General features: G+C 43.9%; 1 protein-coding gene across 7 annotated transcripts; it reads right to left on the reverse strand.

Annotated features, from left to right (window-relative positions):
- On the reverse strand, positions 1 to 23,073 carry LOC147195278 (guanine nucleotide exchange factor VAV3-like). 7 transcript variants are annotated; one of them, XM_086129709.1, is made up of 28 exons: positions 22,777 to 23,073; positions 21,510 to 21,626; positions 19,100 to 19,158; positions 18,758 to 18,823; positions 18,011 to 18,119; positions 17,772 to 17,861; positions 17,416 to 17,484; positions 17,212 to 17,315; positions 16,836 to 16,935; positions 16,639 to 16,734; positions 15,928 to 15,996; positions 15,423 to 15,509; positions 14,153 to 14,238; positions 13,949 to 14,081; positions 13,668 to 13,777; positions 13,307 to 13,408; positions 13,133 to 13,224; positions 13,051 to 13,073; positions 12,832 to 12,889; positions 11,966 to 12,096; positions 8,401 to 8,466; positions 8,095 to 8,129; positions 7,908 to 8,024; positions 5,425 to 5,512; positions 4,543 to 4,672; positions 2,295 to 2,348; positions 1,243 to 1,391; positions 1 to 444 (listed from the first exon to the last, which is right to left on the reverse strand). In XM_086129709.1, exons 1-28 carry the CDS (start codon positions 22,978 to 22,980, stop codon positions 403 to 405), a joined length of 2,586 nt encoding a protein of 861 aa, XP_085985835.1. In that variant the 5' UTR covers positions 22,981 to 23,073; the 3' UTR covers positions 1 to 402. The 7 variants fall into 7 exon arrangements, with proteins under 7 accessions (XP_085985835.1, XP_085985834.1, XP_085985836.1 ...); XM_086129708.1 differs by having other exon boundaries at positions 17,772 to 17,864; XM_086129710.1 differs by having other exon boundaries at positions 12,832 to 12,856; positions 17,772 to 17,867.
- Between the last annotated feature and the right edge of the window lie 1,182 nt (positions 23,074 to 24,255).

Here is a 24,255-nt window from a genome sequence, read left to right on the forward strand (position 1 = left end):
CTCAATTAAATATTCCCTTTATTTACCCGACCTGTGAAGACAAGAGAGTTCCAGCATCAGACTGGCACCCGTCAGCTGGACGTGTCTGCCCTCCAGTCGGCTGACTGAGTCTTCCCCGCTAACATAACATGACGACAACCGAGGCAACGTTCACACCAGCCCACCAAGTCATCAATAATAAGACAAGGTGAGTAGGCAAAGAGAGAGGACGGAAGGCGGGGGGGTCCAGATACAGATCCGTGAAGTGACATGTGCTCTGCATAAGAGTCCTGCCAGCGAAGGTTTGGAGAGTGCGGCCCTTTCCTCTTGAGTTTCTCCCCGCGACATCAAAGAGACGTGGCGTGCAGGGGAGGCGACTCAGCGTCACGGTCACACGGATGGGACATCCATCCGCTGGGTGAGTCAGTCCTCTTCTTCGACGTAAGTGGAAGGAAACCAGCCCACCTGGAAACAAGAGCCCACACACAACTCATGCACGGGCTAGAATAGAAACAGAGCAAGATTGGTAGCGGATAATAGCATTAAAAAATAAATAAGATTTGTAGGCATGCATTGCAGCATATGGCTTTTTTTGGTTATTAATTTTGAAATTAATTTATTTGTATGTTTAAAAAAATGGTCAAAACAAAATAGATTAAAACATTTTATACAAAGGTTATCAAGATCAGGACCAGATACAGTAAATGTAATGAACAATATTTTTTTATTTAAAAAAAATAGATTTTTGAGGATATACAGTGTCTTTTTGGAGGAAAATACCTGATAAAAACACTTTCATTTCACAAGGGAAAAAATGTGCTTGTCTGTAGCAAGCATGGCATTTGAAAGACCTTTGAAGTGTAATTCAAGGGTTATGCAAGTCGCTACGTCCAGGCAAATACAAATAGCAAGGCGATAGATTACATTTTTTCAAAATTTATTTGTCAAAACATTTTTGGGGGGGAGGGAAGTTTGTGCGGAAAAATTTGGGAGAACACAAAAACAGACCATTGTTCCACGAAAGTGCGTGTATGGCATTTATTTTCGTGCCCGAAGGAAAATGTTCACTCAAGACATTTTAAGGATTTGCAGACACCCTGTAAGTAAGCATTCAAAATCAAACTACGTTCAGACTGCAGGTCTCACTGCTCAATTCAGATTTTGGTGTTAATTAATTACCCAATTAATAACTCAGATACAGGTCCCGGAAGGGCAATAAAAGAAAAATCGGAATCGGGTAGTCAAAGTCAGATTGCGGAGCACCTTTCCAGCCACCTCCCCCTTCCACCAGCCACTGGCCATCTTTGAGTAGATATTGACCATGTCCCCCCGCAGCAGAGGCAGCTCCCACGGGTCCCTGGAGCTGAAGTCGTAGCGAGCCACGGCCACGGCCACCACCCTGGGAGAAAACACTGGTGGACCGCAAAGGGGCGAATGTCATCGGGGGAACTTAAACATGCAATCATTTTGTGAGTGAAAATGTGATTGAAAAAAAAACATGCAGGGAAGGTCGCATCCAAGGATTTCTTCTGAACGGGGATGTAACCGCGTTTCAGCGTCTGTACTGGAGCGCTAGTTGTTAACGATAAAAGCAATATTGAACTTTACAACATGCCAAACGGACTGCGCACAGATTGTTGAGTAGGTGCCGATGTTTTGGTCAGCAACAAAGTTCAAAGAGTTGAAGTGATGTCGGAGCCGAGCGGATCGATACGTTGAAACAGAAATGAGAACGTCTCATTATCGCTAGTTTGTCCATTCGTAGTTAAAGCTCACCCGTAGTTAAAGCTCACCCGTAGTGAAGCGCATGTATCGATGATACTCTATTATGAACAGAAACGATGCATCAGAAGATCGAGATTTATTTTTATTTTTTCAAATTTGGTGCTGACTGTATGTTTAACGAGGGAAATTATACATCACAAACTCTAACTTGTCAAGAGGCTATTCATGCGCCTCGGGGGTGCGGTTTTATCTTGCAATAAAATTGAAATGGGCTGTGCAGAATTTTGTTTTTTTGTTTCTTGCTGTGTGATAAAAACATACAGTACTTTTTCAACTCGAATAAATTTTATGACGTTTTTATTATTACTTCATTTGGGATTAATATTCATTGATCTGAGTAGATTTTGAACACCAACAAACTACCAACAATAGTTCCTCGCTATGTCCCTTTTTTTTTTCTTTTTACGCCAAATCCTGGCTTCTGAGTGTCAACACTTTTTTTGCATTATTTATTCGTGGAGTAGCAAAAACAAAACAAAAAAATGTCATGCGGCAAGACTGGAGAGCAGAGAAAGGCCGTGTAGTTGTACCTGACCAGAAAGGAGAGGATGAGGGAGGAACAAAGCTGCAACCACCGGGAGCAACTACACACACAAACACAGCCCAAAAAGAGAGAGAAAGAGAAAGAGAGAGCAGCAGAGGCACAGGGTTACAGGAGTGCACGAGACAGAGAGAGAGAGAGAGAAAAGTTGGCAAAGTCAAAGAACAAGCAAAGGAAGCCATGTTGAGTGGGAGAGAAGAATGAGTGGAAGTCTGCACCAAGGGGATAGACCAATGTATGGGCAAAGGGTTTAATAACGTCAGTTTTTTATAATTTCACAGATGGGTTTTTGTAGATCTGTTTGTTGTTGTTTTTTTTAATCCATTGGCCTCCGGGGCAGTTGCGCTTGTGACCAAGTAAACATTTGGCAGAGGCATCTATTGAGGTGAGACCATGAAATTGGTCCAGTCAGATTTTGGTGTTCTGAATCCATTTTTTTTGTTTTGTTGTTGTATTTTCATTGGGCTATAGAGAAGTGACTGCGGACGGGTTCTACGGAGGTGAGGCTTTGAGATTTGGATATTTATTGTTACTTATAGATTCGTGCGTTTGTTTTCCCCACTGGCCTATGGGGCAGTTACACTTGAGCTTTCTCAACTCAGCCAGCAGCAAGGAGCTGAGCAGATATTTGGGAGGAGGAGCCTATTAACCCTTTCACGCACCTTGTAACCTGCTAACATGATAAGCTGTCCACTGTAGTAACCGTTGCCCCTCAAAGGGTTAAAGATTTGCATCTCTTTATACTTGTACAAATCCATTTTGTTATGATGTACAGAGGTGTACGTGTTTTTCATTGGCCGATTCATTTGTGCCCTCTGAACAAGCAACAAGTGGCCAGGCAAATTTCTCAAGGTGATGTCTTTATTTGTACACACGCATTTCATCAAATAAATGCCTGTCTGGCAGAGAGCGGCAGCAGCATCTTCTTCTTTTTTTTTTGTCCATAAGCACTTCTTTTGATTGTGTTTATTTATTTTTATTTCATTTTTTTGTCGTTGTTGTTTTTTTGGCATGGCATCTGTCTCTCCACGGAAGCCGGTGCCCACACAATCTCGCTCTAAGTCTACGGGGGCGGATGACTTAAGGCAATAATAATCTATCCCAGAATGCACCGAGGAAGCAGCGCCTCTGTAAAGGCGTCTTGTCGCTGAATGGCCCCGCTGCTTTGAAGCCGTGTGAGGATGTGCAGACACACACACACACGCGCGCGCACACACACATTCATACACAGAAAAAGGCTAACGTTAGCTTTGTTCTGGCGATGGTGCTTGTTTACGTATTTTCACTCCAGCTCCCTCCTGCGCTTTTAATTTGCAAACTTCTTCCCCCGGTAATATCCCCGCCACGACACCCGGGGTTTCCCTCAGGTTTGTGTCACTCACTCTTCTTCTTTCCCTCTTCTTCTTCTACTCGGCTGGCTGCGCGAGTGACATGTCATGTCCTGTCAGGAAAATTGTGCATGCGCGTCAGAGGCGAGCAGCGTGCTATCTGGCATGGCGGTCATGAATGGTGGGTCTCCCGTTGCCCGCCTGGGGCGGCGACCTCGAACTGGCAGCACTCTGTCGAGCTGCCTGGCGAGCTGCCAGGATGCCTCTCCATTCATTTCACTTTTATCTTTGGTCGATTTTTTTTCGACTATTTCAGAAAACATCATGATAGGGAAAAGGAAGAACTTTTCCCATCCTTTGGGATTGTTTTTTTTTTCTTCTTCTAGTTTGCACTGAACCCAGAGTAATATCGCTATCCATATATCAGGCAAGAATATCAAGATATGAAATTCCGTCCATATCGCACAGTCCTACTACACGCTGTTGTCACCTATCGCCCAACCGCATTAGCTACTTTCCTACAGTGCCAACCTTTAAGTATCTTTGCAGATGCAACAACTGGAGGTTCATTAAAGTCAGTCACATTCCATTTCAGCCGTCTGTCTCGTTTCTGACCATATCATCCCTTGTCTGTCTAACCGCCTCATTAAAGTGACTTCTTCCCTACCTGCCGTCTCCTCACTCCTTCCTTCGAGAATGTGCTTGTTATCAAAGACACCGCGTTGGCATACCCCTCATGGCTTTTCACGGGCAAAATGAATTTCTCCACAAAAGCCCACAAGACGGTGCCATCAAATGAATTCAGATCCCCCCCTCCCCAGCATCCGTATTTGCTCTAAGATGGGAGCATCTACAGCTGTCAGACGCAAGAGTCTCTGCAGAGAAGTCTTTTTGCAAGGGTGCACTCACCGCTGCCAGTCTTGCTAATGGCCCAAGACGAGCTTCCGTCATAGCATTCCCGGTAAGGGACACGAAGATTGGTGTCGAGGCTGCTGAAGCCTTCTTTTAAGGAGTGTTGCTTGTAGTACTTCACCAGGTCCTGCAAGGAAACCAAAACGCATGTCGCCGAATGACATGTGAACCCTTTCATGCACCCTGTAACCAGATAAGACGATAAGCTATCCACTGTCGTAACTGAAAGGGTTCATCAGATCTATAGCTAACTACTGTTATTGCAACACGCAGACAATAATTTTCACAAACTACCGAATCCTCTACTATTGTACGACTTAGTGTGCCTTACCTTCCTTCAGTACCTTCATACCTGCCAATTTACTGTACCTATCGAGCTATGTGTACCTACCAACATCCATGTACCGTAAATATCAACCCACCTGCTAACATGCTACTATACCTAACTACTGGAATTACCTTCCTAAGATACTTACCTAATGACACATACCGGGGGTAAAAAATGGTGTCACATTAGAGAGATGTGCCGTCTGCTTTAAAAATGTATCTGGATCCATATAAATTCAACAAAAGAGTTTTTTTCAGCGTACTTTACTTACCAAGTGTACCTAGCTAGCAAGAGGAGCTAGTGTACACCCCCCAATACTCCTACTGTCACTTTGCAGCAATAGAAAATGCTCTGCTTACCACCTACCAACGCACTACTCCCTATTTTTCATTGTACTTCATTTATTTTATTGATTTATTCATCTAGTTAGCATGTTTTAATGATGGTGTTATTCTGCGGTGATTGGCAACAAAACCCTCTGAACGGAACTACATCAAATAGACGGGATTCCACTCAAGTTTCACGCTTTGTGGAGCACCTCGGAGCCTTACCAGCAGTGTTTTGAAGAGTCGACTCTCTGCGATGTAAAAACAGCCGTCCTTGGTCAGAATCTTAATGTGCTTGACTCTGTCGTTGAACCTGCGCGAGGATGAATAAGACATGCGCTGCTAATCAACGAGACACGCTTCCAAACGTCAGGCCCGGCCTCCCGTGTTGAAAGTCACGAAGGTCTTGCGAGAGCACACTCAAGACCTCTTTAGAGCATTCCACATTCACTCACATCAAATGAGACGAATGGCTAATGGCAGAATGTTGTCACGTTTGTTTTAACATGCGGTCAGATTTAACCTTCCTGTTACTTTGTGCATCAAACTGACCTGTTCTCAAGCTTACAATTACAGGTACATTGGTGCGCCGGGATACAAGTAACTTGACTAAGATGTATTTGAAGATTTTGAATTATTATTATTTTTTTACTTTGGCTTGGGCACAAAACGTCGATATATGATTTGAGACATGAGCGAGTGGTGGCAGTGAGCTCAACTCGTGTCGCGTCACAACAAGCAGCAGTTTCGCGCAGCGTGAATGACTGTCAAACTAAACATCAAATAAAGAGAATTCCACATTATTTGAAGATAAACGATGGATCCATACATGTTGACACAAAATATACTGTTGTAATCTTCAGGCATACGAACGATCATTATCCTCTGTTAAGCATGACTAACATTACAGTGGTTTCTTGAGAAATGTTGTATAGCGCCTGCAGTTGGCCAAGTGGCACGTACGTCCGAGGGAATAATAGTATTTGAATTGAATCCAAAAAAAATGTGACAAAAATGCTTAAAATTCTTATTCGAAGCCTGAACGTCACTGAGCCACAACTGCTTGGTCAGGTTTCTTGAAAAGTTGCAGGCAGTTGCAAATGATCTGTCGGAAAAGTCTCTTCATGTAGCAAAAGTGTGACCAGGCTGGTAAAACTGCAGATGCGAGTCGCGGCGCTTACTCGTTACCTCTCTTGTACAAGTGCCCACGTGTGCAGATCAAATAAAAGTACAACTTTCCCAATAAAAGGATCGCTTTCAAGCTTTCGCTAAGCTAGCTGCTGAGCTGATCATTTGAATGAGGTGTGCTGGAGGAGGGAGACATCTAAGACAGCTATAGTTTTACATCTTTCTCAGACTCTAGTCGTCACACGAGGCAAATTCACAGATTGAGTTTCGACTTGGGTCGCACTGCAGAGATGCTTGTACTTCTTGCACTTGATCCCTTTGCTCAAATTAAACACAAGCTAAAGAGAGCGGCCGCGCGCAGCGCTTCCGCATCTGCCCCTTGCGAGTTTCTCTCCCTTTCTAGTTTATTTCCTCGCAATCACATACAGCAGACATATAGAGGCTGTACACAAGGTCTTCCGTCGAACGCGGCAGCGCCTGTCGCACTGGCTGCGTGGGCTGCAAAGCTACAATCAAATGCTTGGAACAGAGAGTACAAAAACAACCGTGGGCGGTGAGCCACATGCTACTTCACCTACTCTTATGGCCTCAAACAGACATATCATGCTGCTCTGGTCAATTTTCGTAACAGGTTAAACGCAGGTCTCAGCATTACTTCCCCGGGCAATAGCAAACTTGTATCAAAGCAAGACCTGTTCAGAACATAGAGAAAAAAAAAAGTCAGTCAAATGTAACAAATCAAACCCTGCACCTCTGCACTGTGAGGCCGACATGCTAACCAGTCAATCACCGGGCCACCCTACACTAAACTATCCAACACTAAACGATCGAGGAAGTTAAATCAAGAACAGAGCTTTTGAGTGAACCATGGGTCCACCCGAGAAGTCCAGTCCAAGACAGATCTTGGACGTTCTATCAGGAGCAGCAAACCCTGATCCATCGACAAAGTTCCATCTGCTGTGGATCTATCGAAAACGGAACTATCCTGGCAAAGACAGACCTTTTTCTAAAAAATGTATCATTCCACCATCTGAACCCGCTTTAGCCTCATGGGTGTCGCAGGCGCGCTGGCGCCTATGCCGGCGGACTTCGGGCGAAAGATAGACTACACCCTGAACTGGTCTCCAGCCAGTCTTGGAACATACATAGAGACGAACAACCATCCGCACCGAACTGATCCGACGCTGCCCGCACACAAGTCATGCGAGTGTACCGCTACACCACAGGTGTCAAACTCAAGGCCCGGGGGCCAGATCCGAAAGAAAATCATGTGTGTCAACTTGCATGATCCTTGCGAAAACAATGCACTGAAATGTCAAATTGTGATTAATGTGTAATAAATGACGTTGAGATTTTGCAATAATTTTGTTACCCATAAAAGTAATAATGCGATTGGTGCGATTAAACATATTTTTGTGGTTTCACTGTCATATCGGACCTTTGAAGGAAGACGTAACTCAAATACAGATCCATCTACGGAATCCTACACAACCATTCCTGGAAGTCCAATTGAGAAGAAATCTGACAGAAGGTTCAGCTAAGAAAAAAAACAGGGAATCCTTTCCACAATGACGACTTACTTTATACTAATGGCATACTCTGTGCATTCTTTACTCCGATGCCGAACCAGATAGGTGCTGTTCCCTCTGTCCTGAAGCTCCTCCTCGGCCTGGCACCTCTCCATAGGCCCCGCAAACCTGCAAAAGCACCGCCAAGTCGTTGTGAATGTGAACAACTGCACGCAATTGAGAATTCACGTGTTATTACCAGAGCTGTGCGGAGTAATCGACAGGCTTGGGTAGCTGGCACGTTGCAGAAGAAGAAAAGAAACACAACGGTTATTATTCGGTTCATTGCGCTTGAAAGGCATGGAGGTCAGAGGCCCGCTCATGTGATCGTGGAGGCACAGCAGGGGTTGGGGGGGCTCAAATCAGACCTCAACAGGAGCGCGAGCATGTAATGGAAAAGCACATCTCTTCGCCGCGGACGTCAATAGTGGCCATTTCTTGGCTAAATGCATCACGCTCACGCTTAATGCGGCGTATTGATCGGCGAGAAAATATGCACACTTACGCAGGGGCAAGGCTTCACGGCGTCGCTGGGAAAGAAGCCAATCTTGCCGCTCGCCGGGATTCTGCCCTGTGAATAGGACGGGACGTTAAATCGCATGAAATGTGTTCCCGCGCCTCCCCGTCCAATCACACCCCTTCCTCACCTTTCCCTTCCCTCCCACACCGCCGCGGATAAATCCTCGGCAATTAGCGCGCAACGAGCGGCGCGTCTAATTTGCAGCCCGCGCCCGGTTAATTGATGATATGACAAAATGATACAACCCATTGCCATGAAACGTTGTAAGAGTAATGAAAATTGTATGGAGCATATTAGGCAAGAAAAAGGAAGCGTAACTGCCTTGCCTTTGGCTAGCGAACGTTATCGCAAGTGCGATGATGTTGGGCACATGTTGCACTTTCCCAGAGAGAGGATTAAAGCCACAGGTGTCAAACTCAAGTCCCGGGGGCCAGATCTGGCCCACTATATCATTTTATGTGGCCTGCGGAAGCAGCTCAAACATGCCAAATTGAACGATCCTTTCTAAAATGTCTGCCAAAATTGTCAATGCTCATATGTAATAAATAAGAGGTATATTCCAAGCCTTTTCTTTTGACCAAACCCTCATGATAGAAACTTAAACAATAGTTAAATCAACAGTTACTCTTGACTTCTTGGTATGGTTTCAGTCATAACGGCCCCCCCCAAGTGAAACGGTAACTAAAATGTGGCTGGCGACCTCACAATGCAGAGGTCGAGGGTTCCATTCCGGGCTCCGACCGTCCTAGGTGGAGTTTGCATGTTCTCGATTATGTTTGTTTTATTGGCGCGCAGGTTATTTTAAGGACCCCCAAACTCCAGCTCGCAGCCCCCCAAGTTTTAAAACCACCACATACTTAAACTGCTCACTAAGCTGAAGTCTCGCTGTCGTGACAATGGTTTCAACGCTGACTTTTCGGACCGTCTGACTTTCAGCTTGGAGTGTATGATATGCCAGATATCCTTGGCTGAGGTCTGCCTTCCAAAATGACGCTCCAGTCCACCTTGTGAACTTCATTGCGACAGACTGAGTTCATTTGTAAACGTTTAAGTCAACAAAGCGGCCGTCGTTAGCGCTAATTGAGAAAACGGAGTCCCCATCGACTCCCGTTTTACGTTCCTTTTTTTTTTTTTTTGCTCATCGACTCATCTGCAATTGGCCACCGCACTTTTTGGGGCGAGAGCGTGAAAAAAAAAGAAAGCCTGGCGGTTTAACTCGATTAGACTCTCTGTGATTCATTCTACGCAATAACATTTCATCCAAGCTCTTTTGGTTCTATTTGTTATGCCCTGGATAAGCGCATGCTAAAAAGATTAAACGCATTACTCGAGCAGCATAAACAGGAGGCACCCGCTGAAGGATCAAATGAAATCACTGTGATTGATTGTATTGCTGTGCCAGCGGGACGGAGATAATTGCCTTCTGGGTAACGGCGGAGGGTGGATGTGTGAAGGCGGATAGAGATGGGGAGATGGGGGGGGGGGGTAGGTAATTCTATCCTGTGGCGCCGCCGGGGACGCCCGAGATTAAGGGTACCCTGTGGAGCTTTAATTGTCATCACAAGTGCTTCTGTTTGGAAGCCAAGTCCTTCGCAGTAACCTTTGAATTTAGAAGACAACATCAATGTCTGTTTTTCTGCTCTATGTTCTTGTTTTGACATTGGTGTCAAGAGGGAAATGAACTCCCAACCCCAAATGGGACAGTCTTGTCCTACAATGGCAAAGGTTGGTCAAATCTGGCCGCGGACCACGTTGGGCCCACTCCGTTCTTTAAGCCAACATTTTACACGATGAAAAGTACTGTACTATTTCTGGCATTAATTAACTGGTGCTCATAAGAGGGAGCACATCACCCCAATTCTGGCCTCTCTTCACCAGCTCCCTATATATTTGAGAGTTCACTCAAAGGTACTTTTATTTGTTTTGAAATCTTGAAATGGTCTCGCTCTACCTTACCTCCCGACGCGCTGCTCCTCAAGTCTGCGGAGCAGCCGCTGCTGGAGTGACTGAGGACTAGGCAGAGCCTCAGTGGGGATCAAGCCTTGTCTGTTTCCGGTACTTCCCTTTGGAATGACCTTCCATTAAGTATTAATCAAGCCCCCGCGCCCCCTGTCCATTTTTAAAACTTGTCTTACGAAACATTTTTATTCTTTGCCTTTTGACCCAACATGACATGTGAGATTGTTCGATTGTTTTAAGTCTGCAGTCAAATCTGCGATCTTATAAGAAGGAAAACCTAACAAGAAAAAATATAGCAGAAGAAAATGCTTTTTTTTTTTAATACCTAATTGACATCCAACTCACAGTTTGCACATTCACAGATTTTTTTTCCCCCAATTAAAAAACATATTTTTAATATTTTGAGGAGGTTGGGTTTTATTTATTTCCCCCCGCCGCCACCCGCCGTCAATCTATTACCTCAGTGGCATGATAGCGCACCGACGATTGAAAACTGTGATCCGGATATATTTTTTCATTGGAGGTCTGCCATGACACGGATAAACATGGCGGATGAGGCTTTAATGCCATCGCCAACAGCCAGGATGAATCAGTGGCCTTTCAAAAAAAAAAAAAAAAAAATACCCATATAAGGTCAAACGATATCATTGGCCTCACTAAGAAGAAGGTGCCGCCCCACCATGAAAAACAGGCCGGAAAAAAGGCCAGCATGTTGTTGTCCCGCGAAAGCCTCTAAATTCATCAACTCTCCGCTGACATCATACAATGCCGCTCTATGATTTCATCTGACCAAGCAAAGAGGGAGTCACCTGACCCGTGTGTCACGCGTTACCATAAACGCTTTGCGTCATTGTTCAAGTGACAGATGGGAGTGCAGACTTCCACCAAGGCGTAAGAATGATGCGATTTTTTATGACCTCGTATGTACGTATATTTTGACGAGGTTTCATTGAGAACACTTTGCTCGGTTTTGATTCCTGCCGATAAAAACAACAAAGGAAGTTAAAATAATATAAAAGAATGAAAGTGATTTCAATCAAGAAAAATGTCATGGACATCAGCAAAGAAGTTTTTGACTGCGCCAATAAAAGCAATAAAGAAATGACGGTGAAAACTTTTGGAGTCATCATTAAAGCCCCCCGAAAGAGCGAGTTAGATTAATCTTTCATATGTTCATGAAGAAATGAAGGCAAACTAGCAAAAGGTGGTGTAGTAATGAACTCTCAAGTAATTTCAGTCAAAGATTTGGTGAAACTCATTTTGCTTGCATTGGATTGATGCGGATAAAAACAATACAGAAATGAAGGCTGCGGTAAACAATAGCAATCATACGAATTAAAGCCCACGGCGAGGCGATTTAGTAGAAACAGAACAGATTTTCAATCGCGATGCGCTGTCCTCCTTTTGACATTCCCCAGCAATTTTTTTTTCTCTCCTCGGTTATTGTGACATCACAACGACACGCACGCACCGCGCGGACTCAAACAAGCGACTTTGCAGAGGACGTCGCGTGCGGGCTAAGGCTGCGCCCTGACACGTTCTCCCTCCCCAAAGAGTGGCGTGAGGCATGCACACGCAGAGACGCACGCACCTGCCACCAGGAGCTGTGCAAGTCGGCGAACATCAGCTCGATCACATCGCCCGTGCGGGCGCACAGCGGGGCGCCATGCGGCGGGCAGGGGGCGCCACCGTAGTCGCGGATCACCAGCATCCTGGCTAAACCTTCAACATACAAGCACAAACGCCTCTCAGGAAAAATTGTCTTCATTCGTACAACTCTATACATCATAACAAAATGTATTTGTTGAAAGGGTTAACATACAGTACATACATACAAACAAAAGTTTGTATGTATGTACTGAAGAATATTCTAGAAGAATATGATGTTAGACATTTTCAAGCGTGAAAATGGATATTTGAGATGGGGGGGGCTGAGGCTGAGGTGTAGCCCCTCCCCCCTCCCCGACTGACATTAAGTCATCCTTCTCCAAAGCGGTCGTTCACTTGAACAGCAGATTCTTCTCCGTCCTTCCTGACCACTCACAAATGCTATATTTTCTAAGAGCAGTGCAAAAAAAAAAAAAATGGCCGCTGGCGTCAGGCTCTGAGGTGGAGACGGAGCGCTCATGCCAGGGCAGACGACACGGCCACTTTGTCACCCGCCTTCATCCAGACCCCCTGAGGAAGCTATTAACTGCCCCGCTCCACCTCACATGCTCATATTTTCAACATGAGCCTTTTACACAAAACAAAGCCAAGTGAGATGTTGCCGCAACTGTGCCACGGACAAACTTTGACGACGGCGTGGATAAATGCTCCGCCGATGCCTTGACTTACGAGTGCCCCAAATTCGAGTCATCGCTTGGTTGATTGATTCTCTTCAATTTCCAGTGAGTGTGTGTGCGTGCGTGCGTGTGTGTATATATATAAAAAAAAAATTAAAAAACAACAATAGACCTGGATCTGGAGGGGTTGTGCCTTCCTGAGGAGAGATGGGAGACGGAATCAGTGGAACCTAAACGATATGAGTCACAGTTATCATGGTGGACAGACATCGAGAATAAGGTACACTGAGGGGGCTTTCATCACTGAGGAAAGACCATCATCATACATATCCATATATGAAAAATAGCAATGCTTACGTGGAGGAAGACAAAACAGTGGAGATCTTCTTACCTTGGAGCGATGCTTGGATGACTCTGCGGAGGGAACAAAAGGTGAGCCGCGGGTGAGAAAAAAACGTAAAGGTTGTCCTCACCCGTCCTCCTGCAGAGTCCCAGCTGACCAAGGCACTCCTTGTGGACGGCCAGTGCGCATTTTAAACAAACGTAGCCCTGGTTGAAGACGCCCCTGCACGGAGACACATTTTGACATGATTTGATGTCATCCTCATGTCACGGATGAACACGTGAATAGAAAGCGCGAGTGTAACCTGAGCAGCAAGTGACAAAAGCTGCACGAGGAGATTCGGTCAAAGGTGTGCATCTTGAACTGGTGACCGTTATGGTTGGCCAGAGCCGGTCGGATGTTCGATCTGGTCCGCCAAATGGAGAAGATAAAACACCTGAATAGCATTCTTTTTGTTCAAGTCGCTCGGTTGGCAGGGTAGCGATAGCGGGCAAATGTTAGTCAGAGTAAGGAGTTGTCTAAAATACCTGGCTCCTCCCTCCAAGTACCACCATCGTGACCAACATGAAAGTACAATTTGTGGCTACTCGATTCACCTCTGATGCAAACAATGACCAACAAAAAGACACACAGAATTGTCATTTAAAAAAAAAAATGACACTTACACGGCCATTTCAAACTGATCCAGCCATTTCTTCTTCAGCTCCCTGGTCTTGAGAAAGAGCTCAAAGCTGGTGTGGCCTTGCTGGTGCGTCACGTAGAAGCCGTAACACCACTATGTGAGGGGCGGGCGACAAACAACGACATCCATCAGAGGTTTGGGAGTTGGAGGTCAACTGTAGCATGGCATGGCGTGGTTTTTCAAGAAAGGGATCATTCTTCTTGACTTGATATGGCGCAAATGAACCTCATCAAATATTGTGTTATAAACAGAGAGCGAGATCACCTTCTTGCCCTCCTTGTCCGACATGGGGTTGTCGGTGATCTTGAAGACGTTGAGGTCGAGCACGTCCTTCATCTCGTAGTTGTCGCCGCGTCGTTTGCAGACCACGGCGGCCACGTCAAACAAGAATAGGTGTCTGTAAACCAGGCCGCGGCAATTCGGTCGGCTGGAGTGTTGAGATGAAGACAAAATGTCCGCTCCGCAAACCTGTCCAGTTTCCTCCGGTCAAAGTTGGACACCATGCGCACTTCTCCGTCTCCTCTCGGCCGACCGTAGCGGATTAGAGGCTGGTTCTTTCGGGTGCAACAGCAGATTATTTTTGTTATGATCAGAATATATCAATATAAAAAAAATATGACACTTGTGCCGCAAATGCTATGTAGCCATAAAATCATAACATGCGTCCACGTATTGTAATGCAATAGAACACTTAAAAAAAAAGAAGAAAAAAATTATCGGAATAAATCATAAAAATAGAAGGAAGCTGTTATACAATGTGGCCCCGCCCCCGCAAACAAAATACTTTTTTCTAAAAAAAGGGGATATAGGTACTCATAAGGTTCCTCCATTTTCTCCTATAATTACAAATGTATTATCGGAGGCTTGTATAAAATAAGCCCCCCCAAAAACACCTATTTTGGTAATAATAAAACTTTATTTTGGAAAGACACCAAAAATAATTTGCTTGATTCTTGCAAAATAATTAAAACATTAACCCTTTCAGGGACAGCGGTTACTACAGTGGACAGTTTATCAGGTTGTCATTATTGGGGCATTGTTTCACCGTCTTCATTGTTTATGTCTTGTGACCTGTTGTAACTGTCATATGCTTGTGCAGGAGTTTTTTGCCTAACTCAAATTATCCTCAAAATGAGGGTAGTTTGAGTGTGGATTTTTTTCTCCCCCTCTCCCTCCCTTGTGGTTTCTTTCTGCCTTCCGGGTTGAGTGAACGCTGGCGCGTTTTGGCTGCCACTGCTCAACCTGTATTGTTTTGTGTTTTTTGTTATTGTAAAGTGTCCTTGGGTGTCTTGAAAGGCGCTTGTAAATAAAATGTATTATTATTATTATTCTCAGAATAATTTACTCTGAAAATAATCAACAACAACTTTGCTTTTCGAGACAAATCTAATTGCATTCCTGTAAAATCAAAACAGCTATTTACCAACTACCGTACTTTTAATGTCATTTGCTTTCCAGCGTGACCCTGACATTGGACTGCATGATCAAAACATATAATAATAATTAAAAGAAGCAACCGGTAATTAATATTGAGCTGGTTTCTATACCTTTCGGCATGAATGCCGGCCTTTGTCTAGCTCGATGCTGCCAGCAACAATTACCATATTGTTATCACAAGCTGATGTTTACTTGCTCAATGAAGACTTTTTTTAAACAGGGCGACCCTGAACACATTCAACTGTATTTCTTCCCGACACAAACGTGATCTGAATGAAAATGTTACATGCGTGAGTCCTACCAGGTTCTCGATGGACCGCTGGTACTGGTCCATCTCCCGGAGTGTCTCATTGTCTCTCTTCACCTCATTGACAAATTGAGCCAGGTCCTGAGACACACGCACACACAGGGCACTTCATTTGATACACAGTCTTGTTTGTCTTAAGTGCAGGAGAAGTTGGACAGATGCGAAAATAATGACAGTGGCAACAATATTAGGGACATAGAACCCCAACTGTTCCAACCGAGCCACGCCACAAATAGTGAAAAGCTGTGAGGATTTGATGCCTACACAAAAAGGTTTGTCATTGCCGATAGATGCCACAAGACGGCAGTGAAGCACTATTTCTCTGTTAGACAAGTCTTTGGCCTGACTCAATGAAGCTCCGAAACTCAATTCAACAGAGGTGCCTGGCATCAAGATCGGAGTTTTATAGAAAATAACACAGAATAGGTTATTTAATAGTTTTTTCAAAAAAATCTGCGAACTACAAATCTGCAGTATCACTGTTCACCTTTCTACTTACTTTCATGGCATCCAGCGCCACCTTCAGGTTGCTCTTGTCTGCAGCATCGTGAGTGTGCTTTAGAAGCTCCTGCGGGGAAAATAATTAATTTACTTTTTTTTTTAAAACTTGAATCTTCTAAATTTAAAAAAAAACGTTTCAAATAAAGTGAAAAAAACTCAGACTAAAAAGCCAAATACAACTCAAAACACATGTGTGGTGTTAATCCTTAAGGTGCTGAGGGAATTTGCAATGAAGTGCATTTCAATTTCAATTCACACATGCACACGCCATCCTCTCGAGCAAGAAGCAGTGGGACGTTATTGATGGAAGGAGAGGGCATGTGTGTGCGGTCGGCCATCTGTTGACGACACCTGAGGACGACTTTGTGAAGGTCAACGCAAATGAACGAGCCCAATGGGGGAGTATTTATTCTATTTTCTAACGCTTTAAAAGCTGGTCCTTGGGCAACGTTTTTTTGTTTGTTTGTTTTTTTTACATAAAACAATCAGGATACAAAAAAATGCCTGATGATTTCACAAATGATGACATTCAATTATGGCATTTAACTTATTGAAGGACATTTAATTTGAACACGTTCAATTGCATGTTTCTGTGGTGTGACAGAGACAGTGAGCCAATATGTGGAGAATGTTTCCCCCTAGCGGTTAAATACAGAGCGGTAAGAATTTCACCCACTTTCACCAAAATCCTTCAATGAAAATTCCATACTTGCAACAAAAGGTGGTACTTGAGGACCCTCTGCATAGGGACCACCAGCAGGTCCCTCAGGGTAAACTTGCCGTTATTGGCCCTCTTGGAACACTCCTGCAAGTGCAAGTGTGACCATAACTCCTGGAACATTTCTTGGTGAACAATGCATGCCGCCGTGATGAGCACGGGTGTAGATGAGCTTGTAAAATCCTGACCTCTAGCTTGAGCCGGACATCCTCCTTCTCCTTGCAAATGAGGTCCAGCACGGCGATGGCGATCTCCACGCGGCTGCAGTAGATGCCATAGATGAGAAGTCTGTGAGACAAAAGCGATACAACCAACCCACTGTTAAATGGTACTTGTAAGGCAAAATTGACTTCTTAATGGCTTGCATCCGAATAGTGGGGTCTCTGCAGTGCCTCCCTATTCATCCATCCATCCATTATCCGAGCCGCTTTATCCTCACAAGGGCTGCGGGCATGCCGGAGCCTATCCCAGCTGTCTTCGGGCAGTCGGTGGGGGACACCCTGAACCGGTTGCCAGCCAATCGCAGGGCACATAGAGACGCTCTTTCAAATAAAGGTGAAATACCTCTCTTTGTAGCTGATGAAGATCTGGTAGAGATTCAAAGCATTCTTGTTCAGGATGGAATCCTGAACGTCAGCCATCAGGCTCTTGTGAACCTTCACCAAGTCCTGCGGCAAGTATGAAAGCAGTGAAATGTTTAAAATAGGAATAAGAATCAATTATTTCATTCATCCTCCAAACATACAGTATGACTCGAGGAAAACTCACTGGGATGTTGACAAACACTTGGTCGATTTCAGCCACGGAGAAAAACCTCTTGAGCGGGTTGAGGAAATACTGCGAGAAGACACACACAACAGCATCATTATCCAACCTGCTGGCAACAATATGAATGCAAATGTGAATTAATTCATAACAGCACTCAAACGGAAGACGGCGGCATTGCAAATCAAGGGCCAGGAAGAATGGGACTTTAACATAAAAAGTGGAACAACTGCTCGATAAACACGAAAGGCATGATCATCGGGGACCGTAAAATAACCCACTGGATAACCACTAACATAAAAAGTGTCGCGCACGCTTGATTGAGCGTGAGGCAAAGATCCGAAAGGCAACGCGGGTACCTTCTCGATGGATTCCAGCGTCTCCGTGTACTTCTCTTCCGTCTGCTTGATTTCGGAGAGGCAGCAAGTGCGAACGTCTGACATCTCGACCTGCTTCTGGAAAGAAACGCGGCTCGTTGTGAATCTTAACAAAGGGATTAAAAAGTACATTCAGCGAGCTGCTAACAGCAATACAGTAAACTGTACTGTACTAATTTGCGTGTGTGTGTGTGTGTGTGTGTGTGTGTGTGAGTGTGTACCTGCTGCTCGGTCCTCATAAGGTCCTCATAAATCTCTCCCCCTGCATAGTCTTCTTCCAGGGTGTATACAGCCGCGTACAAATCCTCCTCATCTTCCATGGCATGTTCACTACAAACCCACAAAAAAAAAAAAAAAAAAACATGCAAACTTGAAATTTGGTCGGCATCTCTGTCAGGTGTAGACCCACAGAAAAGTCTCAAGAAGCCAAGCAAAGAAATAAAAAAAAAAAAAAGGAAAAAAAATTTTTGGTCTGTCTGCCATTTTGGTTTGTGTTGGCCATTTTACGGTCATTTGGGCCCTTGTCAGGGGTCCGTCGAAGACAGAATGATTGCTACTAAGGTTGAGCTATGTCTATGCGTTTTCATTGTGTGTAAGCTAAGTCTGACGACTCACTGTTGAACATAAAACCAAAAACCCACCTGCACAAGGTCAGAACTGGACAAAACTTGTGTGTTGAAGGCCCAACTATAAAGTGATTCATTTGCGCCCCCTACTGGCATGACTGGCCATAACGCATCAAACTCTCTTGGTGGAAGGTGTCCCCCCAGCCCTCAAGAATTTTTAATAGGCATGTCATGCAAACTCATTCATTTCCTTTGATAATAGCAAACAAACAGAGCAGCGCCTCGGAGAGCCAAGATGATGGGCCGAGACGGTTCTGACACGCGCTGACATAATTATGTTCTACCAACAGCGATAATAGACCCTCAGAGAGAGAGAGCGCGGGGGCGACACCTCATACATACTCAATCAGGTCTTCCAGGTGATTGTAAATGTCCTCGTCCTTTAGACTCTCCTCTGTGGGGAAAGGCCTGCGAATGACAAAGAAGACACTTGATGATTACACTGGCTTCCAATGAGCGGAAGAATAGATTCTATTAAATTCTGATCGGGGTCTAGAAATCAAGGTTTGAATCCTGAATGCATTCAAGAAATCTGGTGGGGCTCTGAGGTCTCCTAACTTGGGTCAATGAGTGGAATCCAGAGTTCAAATGAAACACGGTGACAGTGCATTTAGCTGTTGTTAAATGCTCTTTGGTGTTGTGTCATTGCCTGTGTGAAGCCCAACAACAAAAACAACAACTTACTTGAATCCTCCTTGCTGGGCTATTGCTGTATATGAAAGTTTGGATAGGCTGTCCATGACCTGGTGAAACATGTCAATGTTTAGGTGAGAGCATATACTGTTGAGTGTCTATTTATACATTGACATTAAAGCCAACCTTCCACGCAAGTTGAAACAAGGACTGTTTTTTTAGTCAAGTGCTTGAAAACCACAAAACTCAGCTCCAAAGTTCTGTGGAAATACGTTGGTTTTGCTACGTGCAAAAACCGTGATTGTCCTCATCGGTGAAAATGAGAAAGGGGGAGGGGGACTTTCACGTTAGAAACAAGCAATTCGACTCATAAAGATGTTCACAGATGTTCACTACGGGCACTGAAAATCTTGAATAACAGTCAAATGATTTATAATTTGCATTTTGGTGGATATACGAATCGTTTCTCTCTTCTAAAGTTTTTATTATTATTATTATTGTGCTTTAATAATAGTATGCTGCAGCAGAGGTTTTGTAAAATATTCCCAACGTAATTTAATGCAGCGCTTAACACATAATTAATGATGAGAAAAATGCTATATACAATTATTATTTTTGTATTATTAGCATGACCGTTTTTGTTGTTGTTGTTGTTGTTGGAACGCTCTCAAGTATGATTCCTTCCTCTAGTCTATGCTGTATTTCCGACTAAAATGTCAAGGGAATTACTACGATTACAAAAATTCAATCAATTAATAAAAAAGACATTTTTGGTGGTGTCGAATACATCAATGATACCAACCTCCAATAGTCACATCAAAAAAAAGTTCTCTATGATCTAGAGGTACCACAAAATGGCAGCAAAGCACTACTTTGATGTTAGACAGGGCAATGGCCTGTCTAAATGAAGCTCCTCCCCTCAGCGGCAAAGCAATACTTATACATTAGACAAAGCTTCGGCCTGAGCACAAAAACAGCTTATAGGTGAAATTATCCGCAAATACCAGAGGGCAGGTCCTGAGAAACCTTGACTATATAAATGATCAAAGAAGTGAATCTGAAATATGCAGGAGGGCACTGCACAAGGAATTCGAAACTGTACATACAGAACAATGAAACAGCTTGAATAGCCTTCTTTCGCATTTTAGCTTAGCTTTGCCAACAATTGTCATCCACCCGACCACCACAACATCCATCGAAGCCCCTGGTTCATCTTAGATTCGCAATAAAACCGCGCAGGTGTCATATTTTATATTAATGTCCCTTTCTAAACAGTCGTAGCATTCAACGGTAAACTGAGCCGGAGTCTTCCTCACGGTTGCTTCTTCTATTCAATTCCTTCAAAGCTTCTCAAATTTTCAAGAGTTGAAGAGGTGGTTCATGAGGTTTTCATCAGACAGGGTGGCTTCATTCAGCTTCCTGTGTGAAAACTGCCATGGCGTCTTGTCCATCAGGTGCACTAGCAGGATGCTCTCTTTGCGGTTTGATATTCATTAAACACAGAACGAATTTAAAAAAAAATAAAAATCTGACTGTGAAGCAGAGATGATATATTGCCGTCATACCGAACATGAGTTGAGGTGTTCTTAAGTTGAGGTGTTCTTGCGACACGATTGCGCATTTATGCATAAAGTCAATACGGTTTCCAAATCTGTACAACTACACCGGAGCCAAACGTTTTTTTTTTTTTGTTTTGTTTTGTTTTTGAGAATGTGCTTACTACGTCACATGTCAAAAGTGAACAAGACAATGGAGGATAAAATAACCACTGTGGTCTGTCGCCACAGAGACTTGTACAACACAGCCAGTCTCCAATACGTCAATTATTGTTTTTTTCCAAAGCTTTTTGCCAAGGGGTGACAGGGTCAAATTGTATGAATACACACGAACTCCACTTCAATCTTTGTAGTTGTTGTCGTAATAGTCGTAGTAGTAGTAGCACGAAGCATGGTTTTCAGTGGTCACTGTAATGTAGGTTAGTCATCTTGTCATCAGTGTTCTAATGCTGCATCTTCTCGACCTCCAGTTGGCATCACTGACAAAAAGTGGATTATCCTGGTTCTGATTTTTCACATGTTCCCTTCTGGAGGAAAAAAAAACCCCCAGCAACACACCTTTTCCACATGCTTAAATTGTAAGCATCCCAGCTGGATTTCATCCATCCAGGATGAACCTGACACGCTGAGAGGTGGCGGTGTTGTTGACACCTTGCCAGAAGGTTGTTTGACGAGGATTATACGGTACTGTACAAGATGCCTGGTACAGTACATATTTGCAGTGTGCGGGATTATCAGATTAACTGGAAGCTTCTTTGGACCTCAACTCAACGAAAAGAAAATAGCATAGGAAAGGCATGCCAGCATTTGAAGCTGTTGCCACGCTTTGGAGAGACAGCACAAGACGATAACGGAAAAGCATGTGAGGCAATATAATGAAGGGGTTAAATCAATCTGAATGTCACCTTTCCGAAGTCACGCACGTCAAACAGGTCGAAGGCATCAAACAGGTCACTTTTCTTCATGCCGAACACGTCGCAGCAGCACATCAGAAAGGTGCGAATGTTCTTCAAGCACAAAAACTGGGACAGTGATGGCAGGAAATTGTCAGGTATTAAATCGTTTTGATACATGGTGTACATATTATATAGCCTGCTCACTGTATTCAATGAGGTGTAGTTGTAACGGGAGGGAATAAGACTACCAATTTCACAATCAACCCGTGGGTGAGTATATTGGCTCCCGGCAACCTGTACAAGAACACTATTAGGATAAATGCTGAAACGGCTTGCCGTAGTTGTGTGCGTGTTTGGACTCCTACAAATAAAAGTCCAAGTGTGCATCTGGCAAAAGCAGCGCTGGAGGGAGACTTGTTTGTCCCACAACACTGGGCTCCATTGACCCTGATGCTTTGCTTTCCACACAGGGCAGAGAGCGGGTCACCGTGAAAGGGGGCCGCACACGTATGCTTTTTTTTTTTCACTCGTACGCGGCCTACAGCTAGGGGCTATCCTACTGATTTGCCATCACACTCTAGTGAGTACACACAAGAGGGCCGTGCTAAAAACCTGACCGCAGCATCTTAGGGCTATTCTCAACTGACCACACAATTTCACATCATCTCCTGACATTAATTAACGTGCAACTATATATTTCCCATTTAACATGGCCTGATAAGAGGAAGGATTACTCTTGGAGATATTTTAGGATCTCCCGACAGTCGATAAAGTGGGCATTTTTTTAAGTCACTTTCTTGAGATTGACTCTGCGACAATTGCTTCAACTGGGGTCATCCCCCAAAAATACTCTCTCCTGTGGAACAGAAAAGGCACACCTCAAATGTACATGATTTTGACTTAATGTCTTGAATCTTTCTCCAGTGGTGCCTTGAGATGCGAGTGACCCAATTTCCTTTTTTTTTTTTTCATAACCGGTACTTCAGACAAATTTTTCTTTTTTTGGGGGGGGGGGGGGGGGGTTACATTGACTTGCTGGCAGAAATTCAAGATGTGAGCTCTCCATGGTGGCAGTGAACTCAGTAGAACTCCATAGCACGGAGCAGTTTGGCAGATAGTTAAATGGGTTTCCGATACATACTGCACAATTTCTGCAATCACGTGATACGATTGATACTGTTGACAAAATACATGAATACGAACACATTCCCAGCGATAGTATATAGGCATTTCCTTTCATTTCATATATTGTGGAGTAGCGTTGTATTGTTGCTACCTGGGACATCTGTGGCCTGAGGTTGATGTGCTTCAGGTCGATAGTGCTCGCCCTCAGGTTGTTGAGCAGCTGACAGAGCAGCACGCCATCGCGGAGCATCTGGGCCAGGTCGAACACTTGCGCCGTGTCCGCGGTGACGCGATGGTTGAGCGGCAGCACCTTGCAGCCGATGAGCCACGCGGCGCACTGCCTCCAGTACTCCATGACGGACGGAGGGTGCGTGAACTAGTTTGGAAAAAAAAAAAAAAAAGATTAAGTTTACACGCAGAAAAAACACGGCATGACTACAGCTGCATCGCTCGCAGGAGCGCAAGTGGAAGCCCACTACAGGCGCAACTTAAGTGATATGGGTCAAAAGTGGGCAAAGCTCATCAACCCCCTCCCCCGCCTCCTTCCTCCGCCTTCTAGTGACATTTTACACGCGGTGTAAGTCTCGCTCTTGGAAAATCACAAACAACGAATTGTTTATTTTGTTCGCGTTTATTATTATTATTATTTTGGTTTAGATTTTTAATGTATTTTGAAAAATACTAGTGTATTTGTCATTTTTTTTTCATTTTTAAAATGTATTTACAGTATCTGTATTTGGGGGGAGACAAAATGTCACCCAGGAATCAAGTTGCAGCATTTATTTTCTCTATTTCAAAGGACAAGCGCGTTTTTGCACTTTATTTGGATTTGTTGCATTTGTGTAGTACGTTCATTTCCACTTTTAAAGAAATAACTACAACTGCTAATAACTATACTCTGACTGTAAAACAATGACAAATGAAATTTGCCTTAAATCAAGTGAAAGCAGTCTTAAAATGCATGTAACCACCTTCATCCGACCATCTTTAATCCTGACCTATAACTACGTGTAATGATGGGCATTGGAGAGTGGCCACTGCCTCTCAAGCAAGCACAATTCCATCTCTATACTTTAAACGTACTGTTTACAGTTACACATATTTGATAGTGAGATAAAAGCTGAACTCCAGTAAGGATGCAGAAAAGAAAGAGAGATTTCCCCTGCAGTAGGATCACGAAGACTGACATAAACACAGGAAGGAAACCATTTTGATTCTCACCGGATGTTTTAGTATTCCTCACGGCGCTGGACTGGATGATTTGTGCAGTCCAGTCAATGCAGCTATGTCCAATTCATTCAAATAGTTTAGAGAAGTTAATGATTTTGTGTTTATCGTGGTCAAACCAGATTTTATTTTCAGGAGAAAAAAAAATACCCTGAGCACATCCCACACCAAAAGATAATCGCTCAGGATAATATTTTAGAGACATCAGATTATCTGTGTTTTGTTGATTTTGATTGGAAGGTGTGAGGAGAATTGATCAAATTTGGCATGAGTGTCGGTATGTGTGTGCCCCACTTAGAGACCAGAAAAATGTATATATATATATATATATTTTTTTTTTTTTTGTGTGTACATACTTTTATTTTAATACACAAGAGGTCGTTTTGGAGTAAAACATAGATAA

This window comes from Hippocampus guttulatus, chromosome 14 (genome assembly GCF_054856545.1).
Source record: "Hippocampus guttulatus isolate MCC_2025c chromosome 14, RoL_Hgut_1.0, whole genome shotgun sequence".
NCBI lineage: Eukaryota > Metazoa > Chordata > Actinopteri > Syngnathiformes > Syngnathidae > Hippocampus > Hippocampus guttulatus.

What these genes read in the sequence shown, in the direction of transcription:
- LOC147195278 (XM_086129707.1), bottom strand. Translation starts at nt 22,980, where the DNA reads ATGGAGTACTGGAGGCAGTGCGCCGCGTGGCTCATCGGCTGCAAGGTG. An exon ending in GGGACTCTGCAGGAGGACGG is followed by an intron (nt 13,074 to 13,132) that starts GTGAGGACAACC and finishes TTCCCTCCGCAG; the next exon opens with AGTCATCCAAGCATCGCTCC. An exon ending in GAGTATGCCATTAGTATAAA is followed by an intron (nt 5,513 to 7,907) that starts GTAAGTCGTCAT and finishes ATCCTCGCGCAG; the next exon opens with GTTCAACGACAGAGTCAAGC.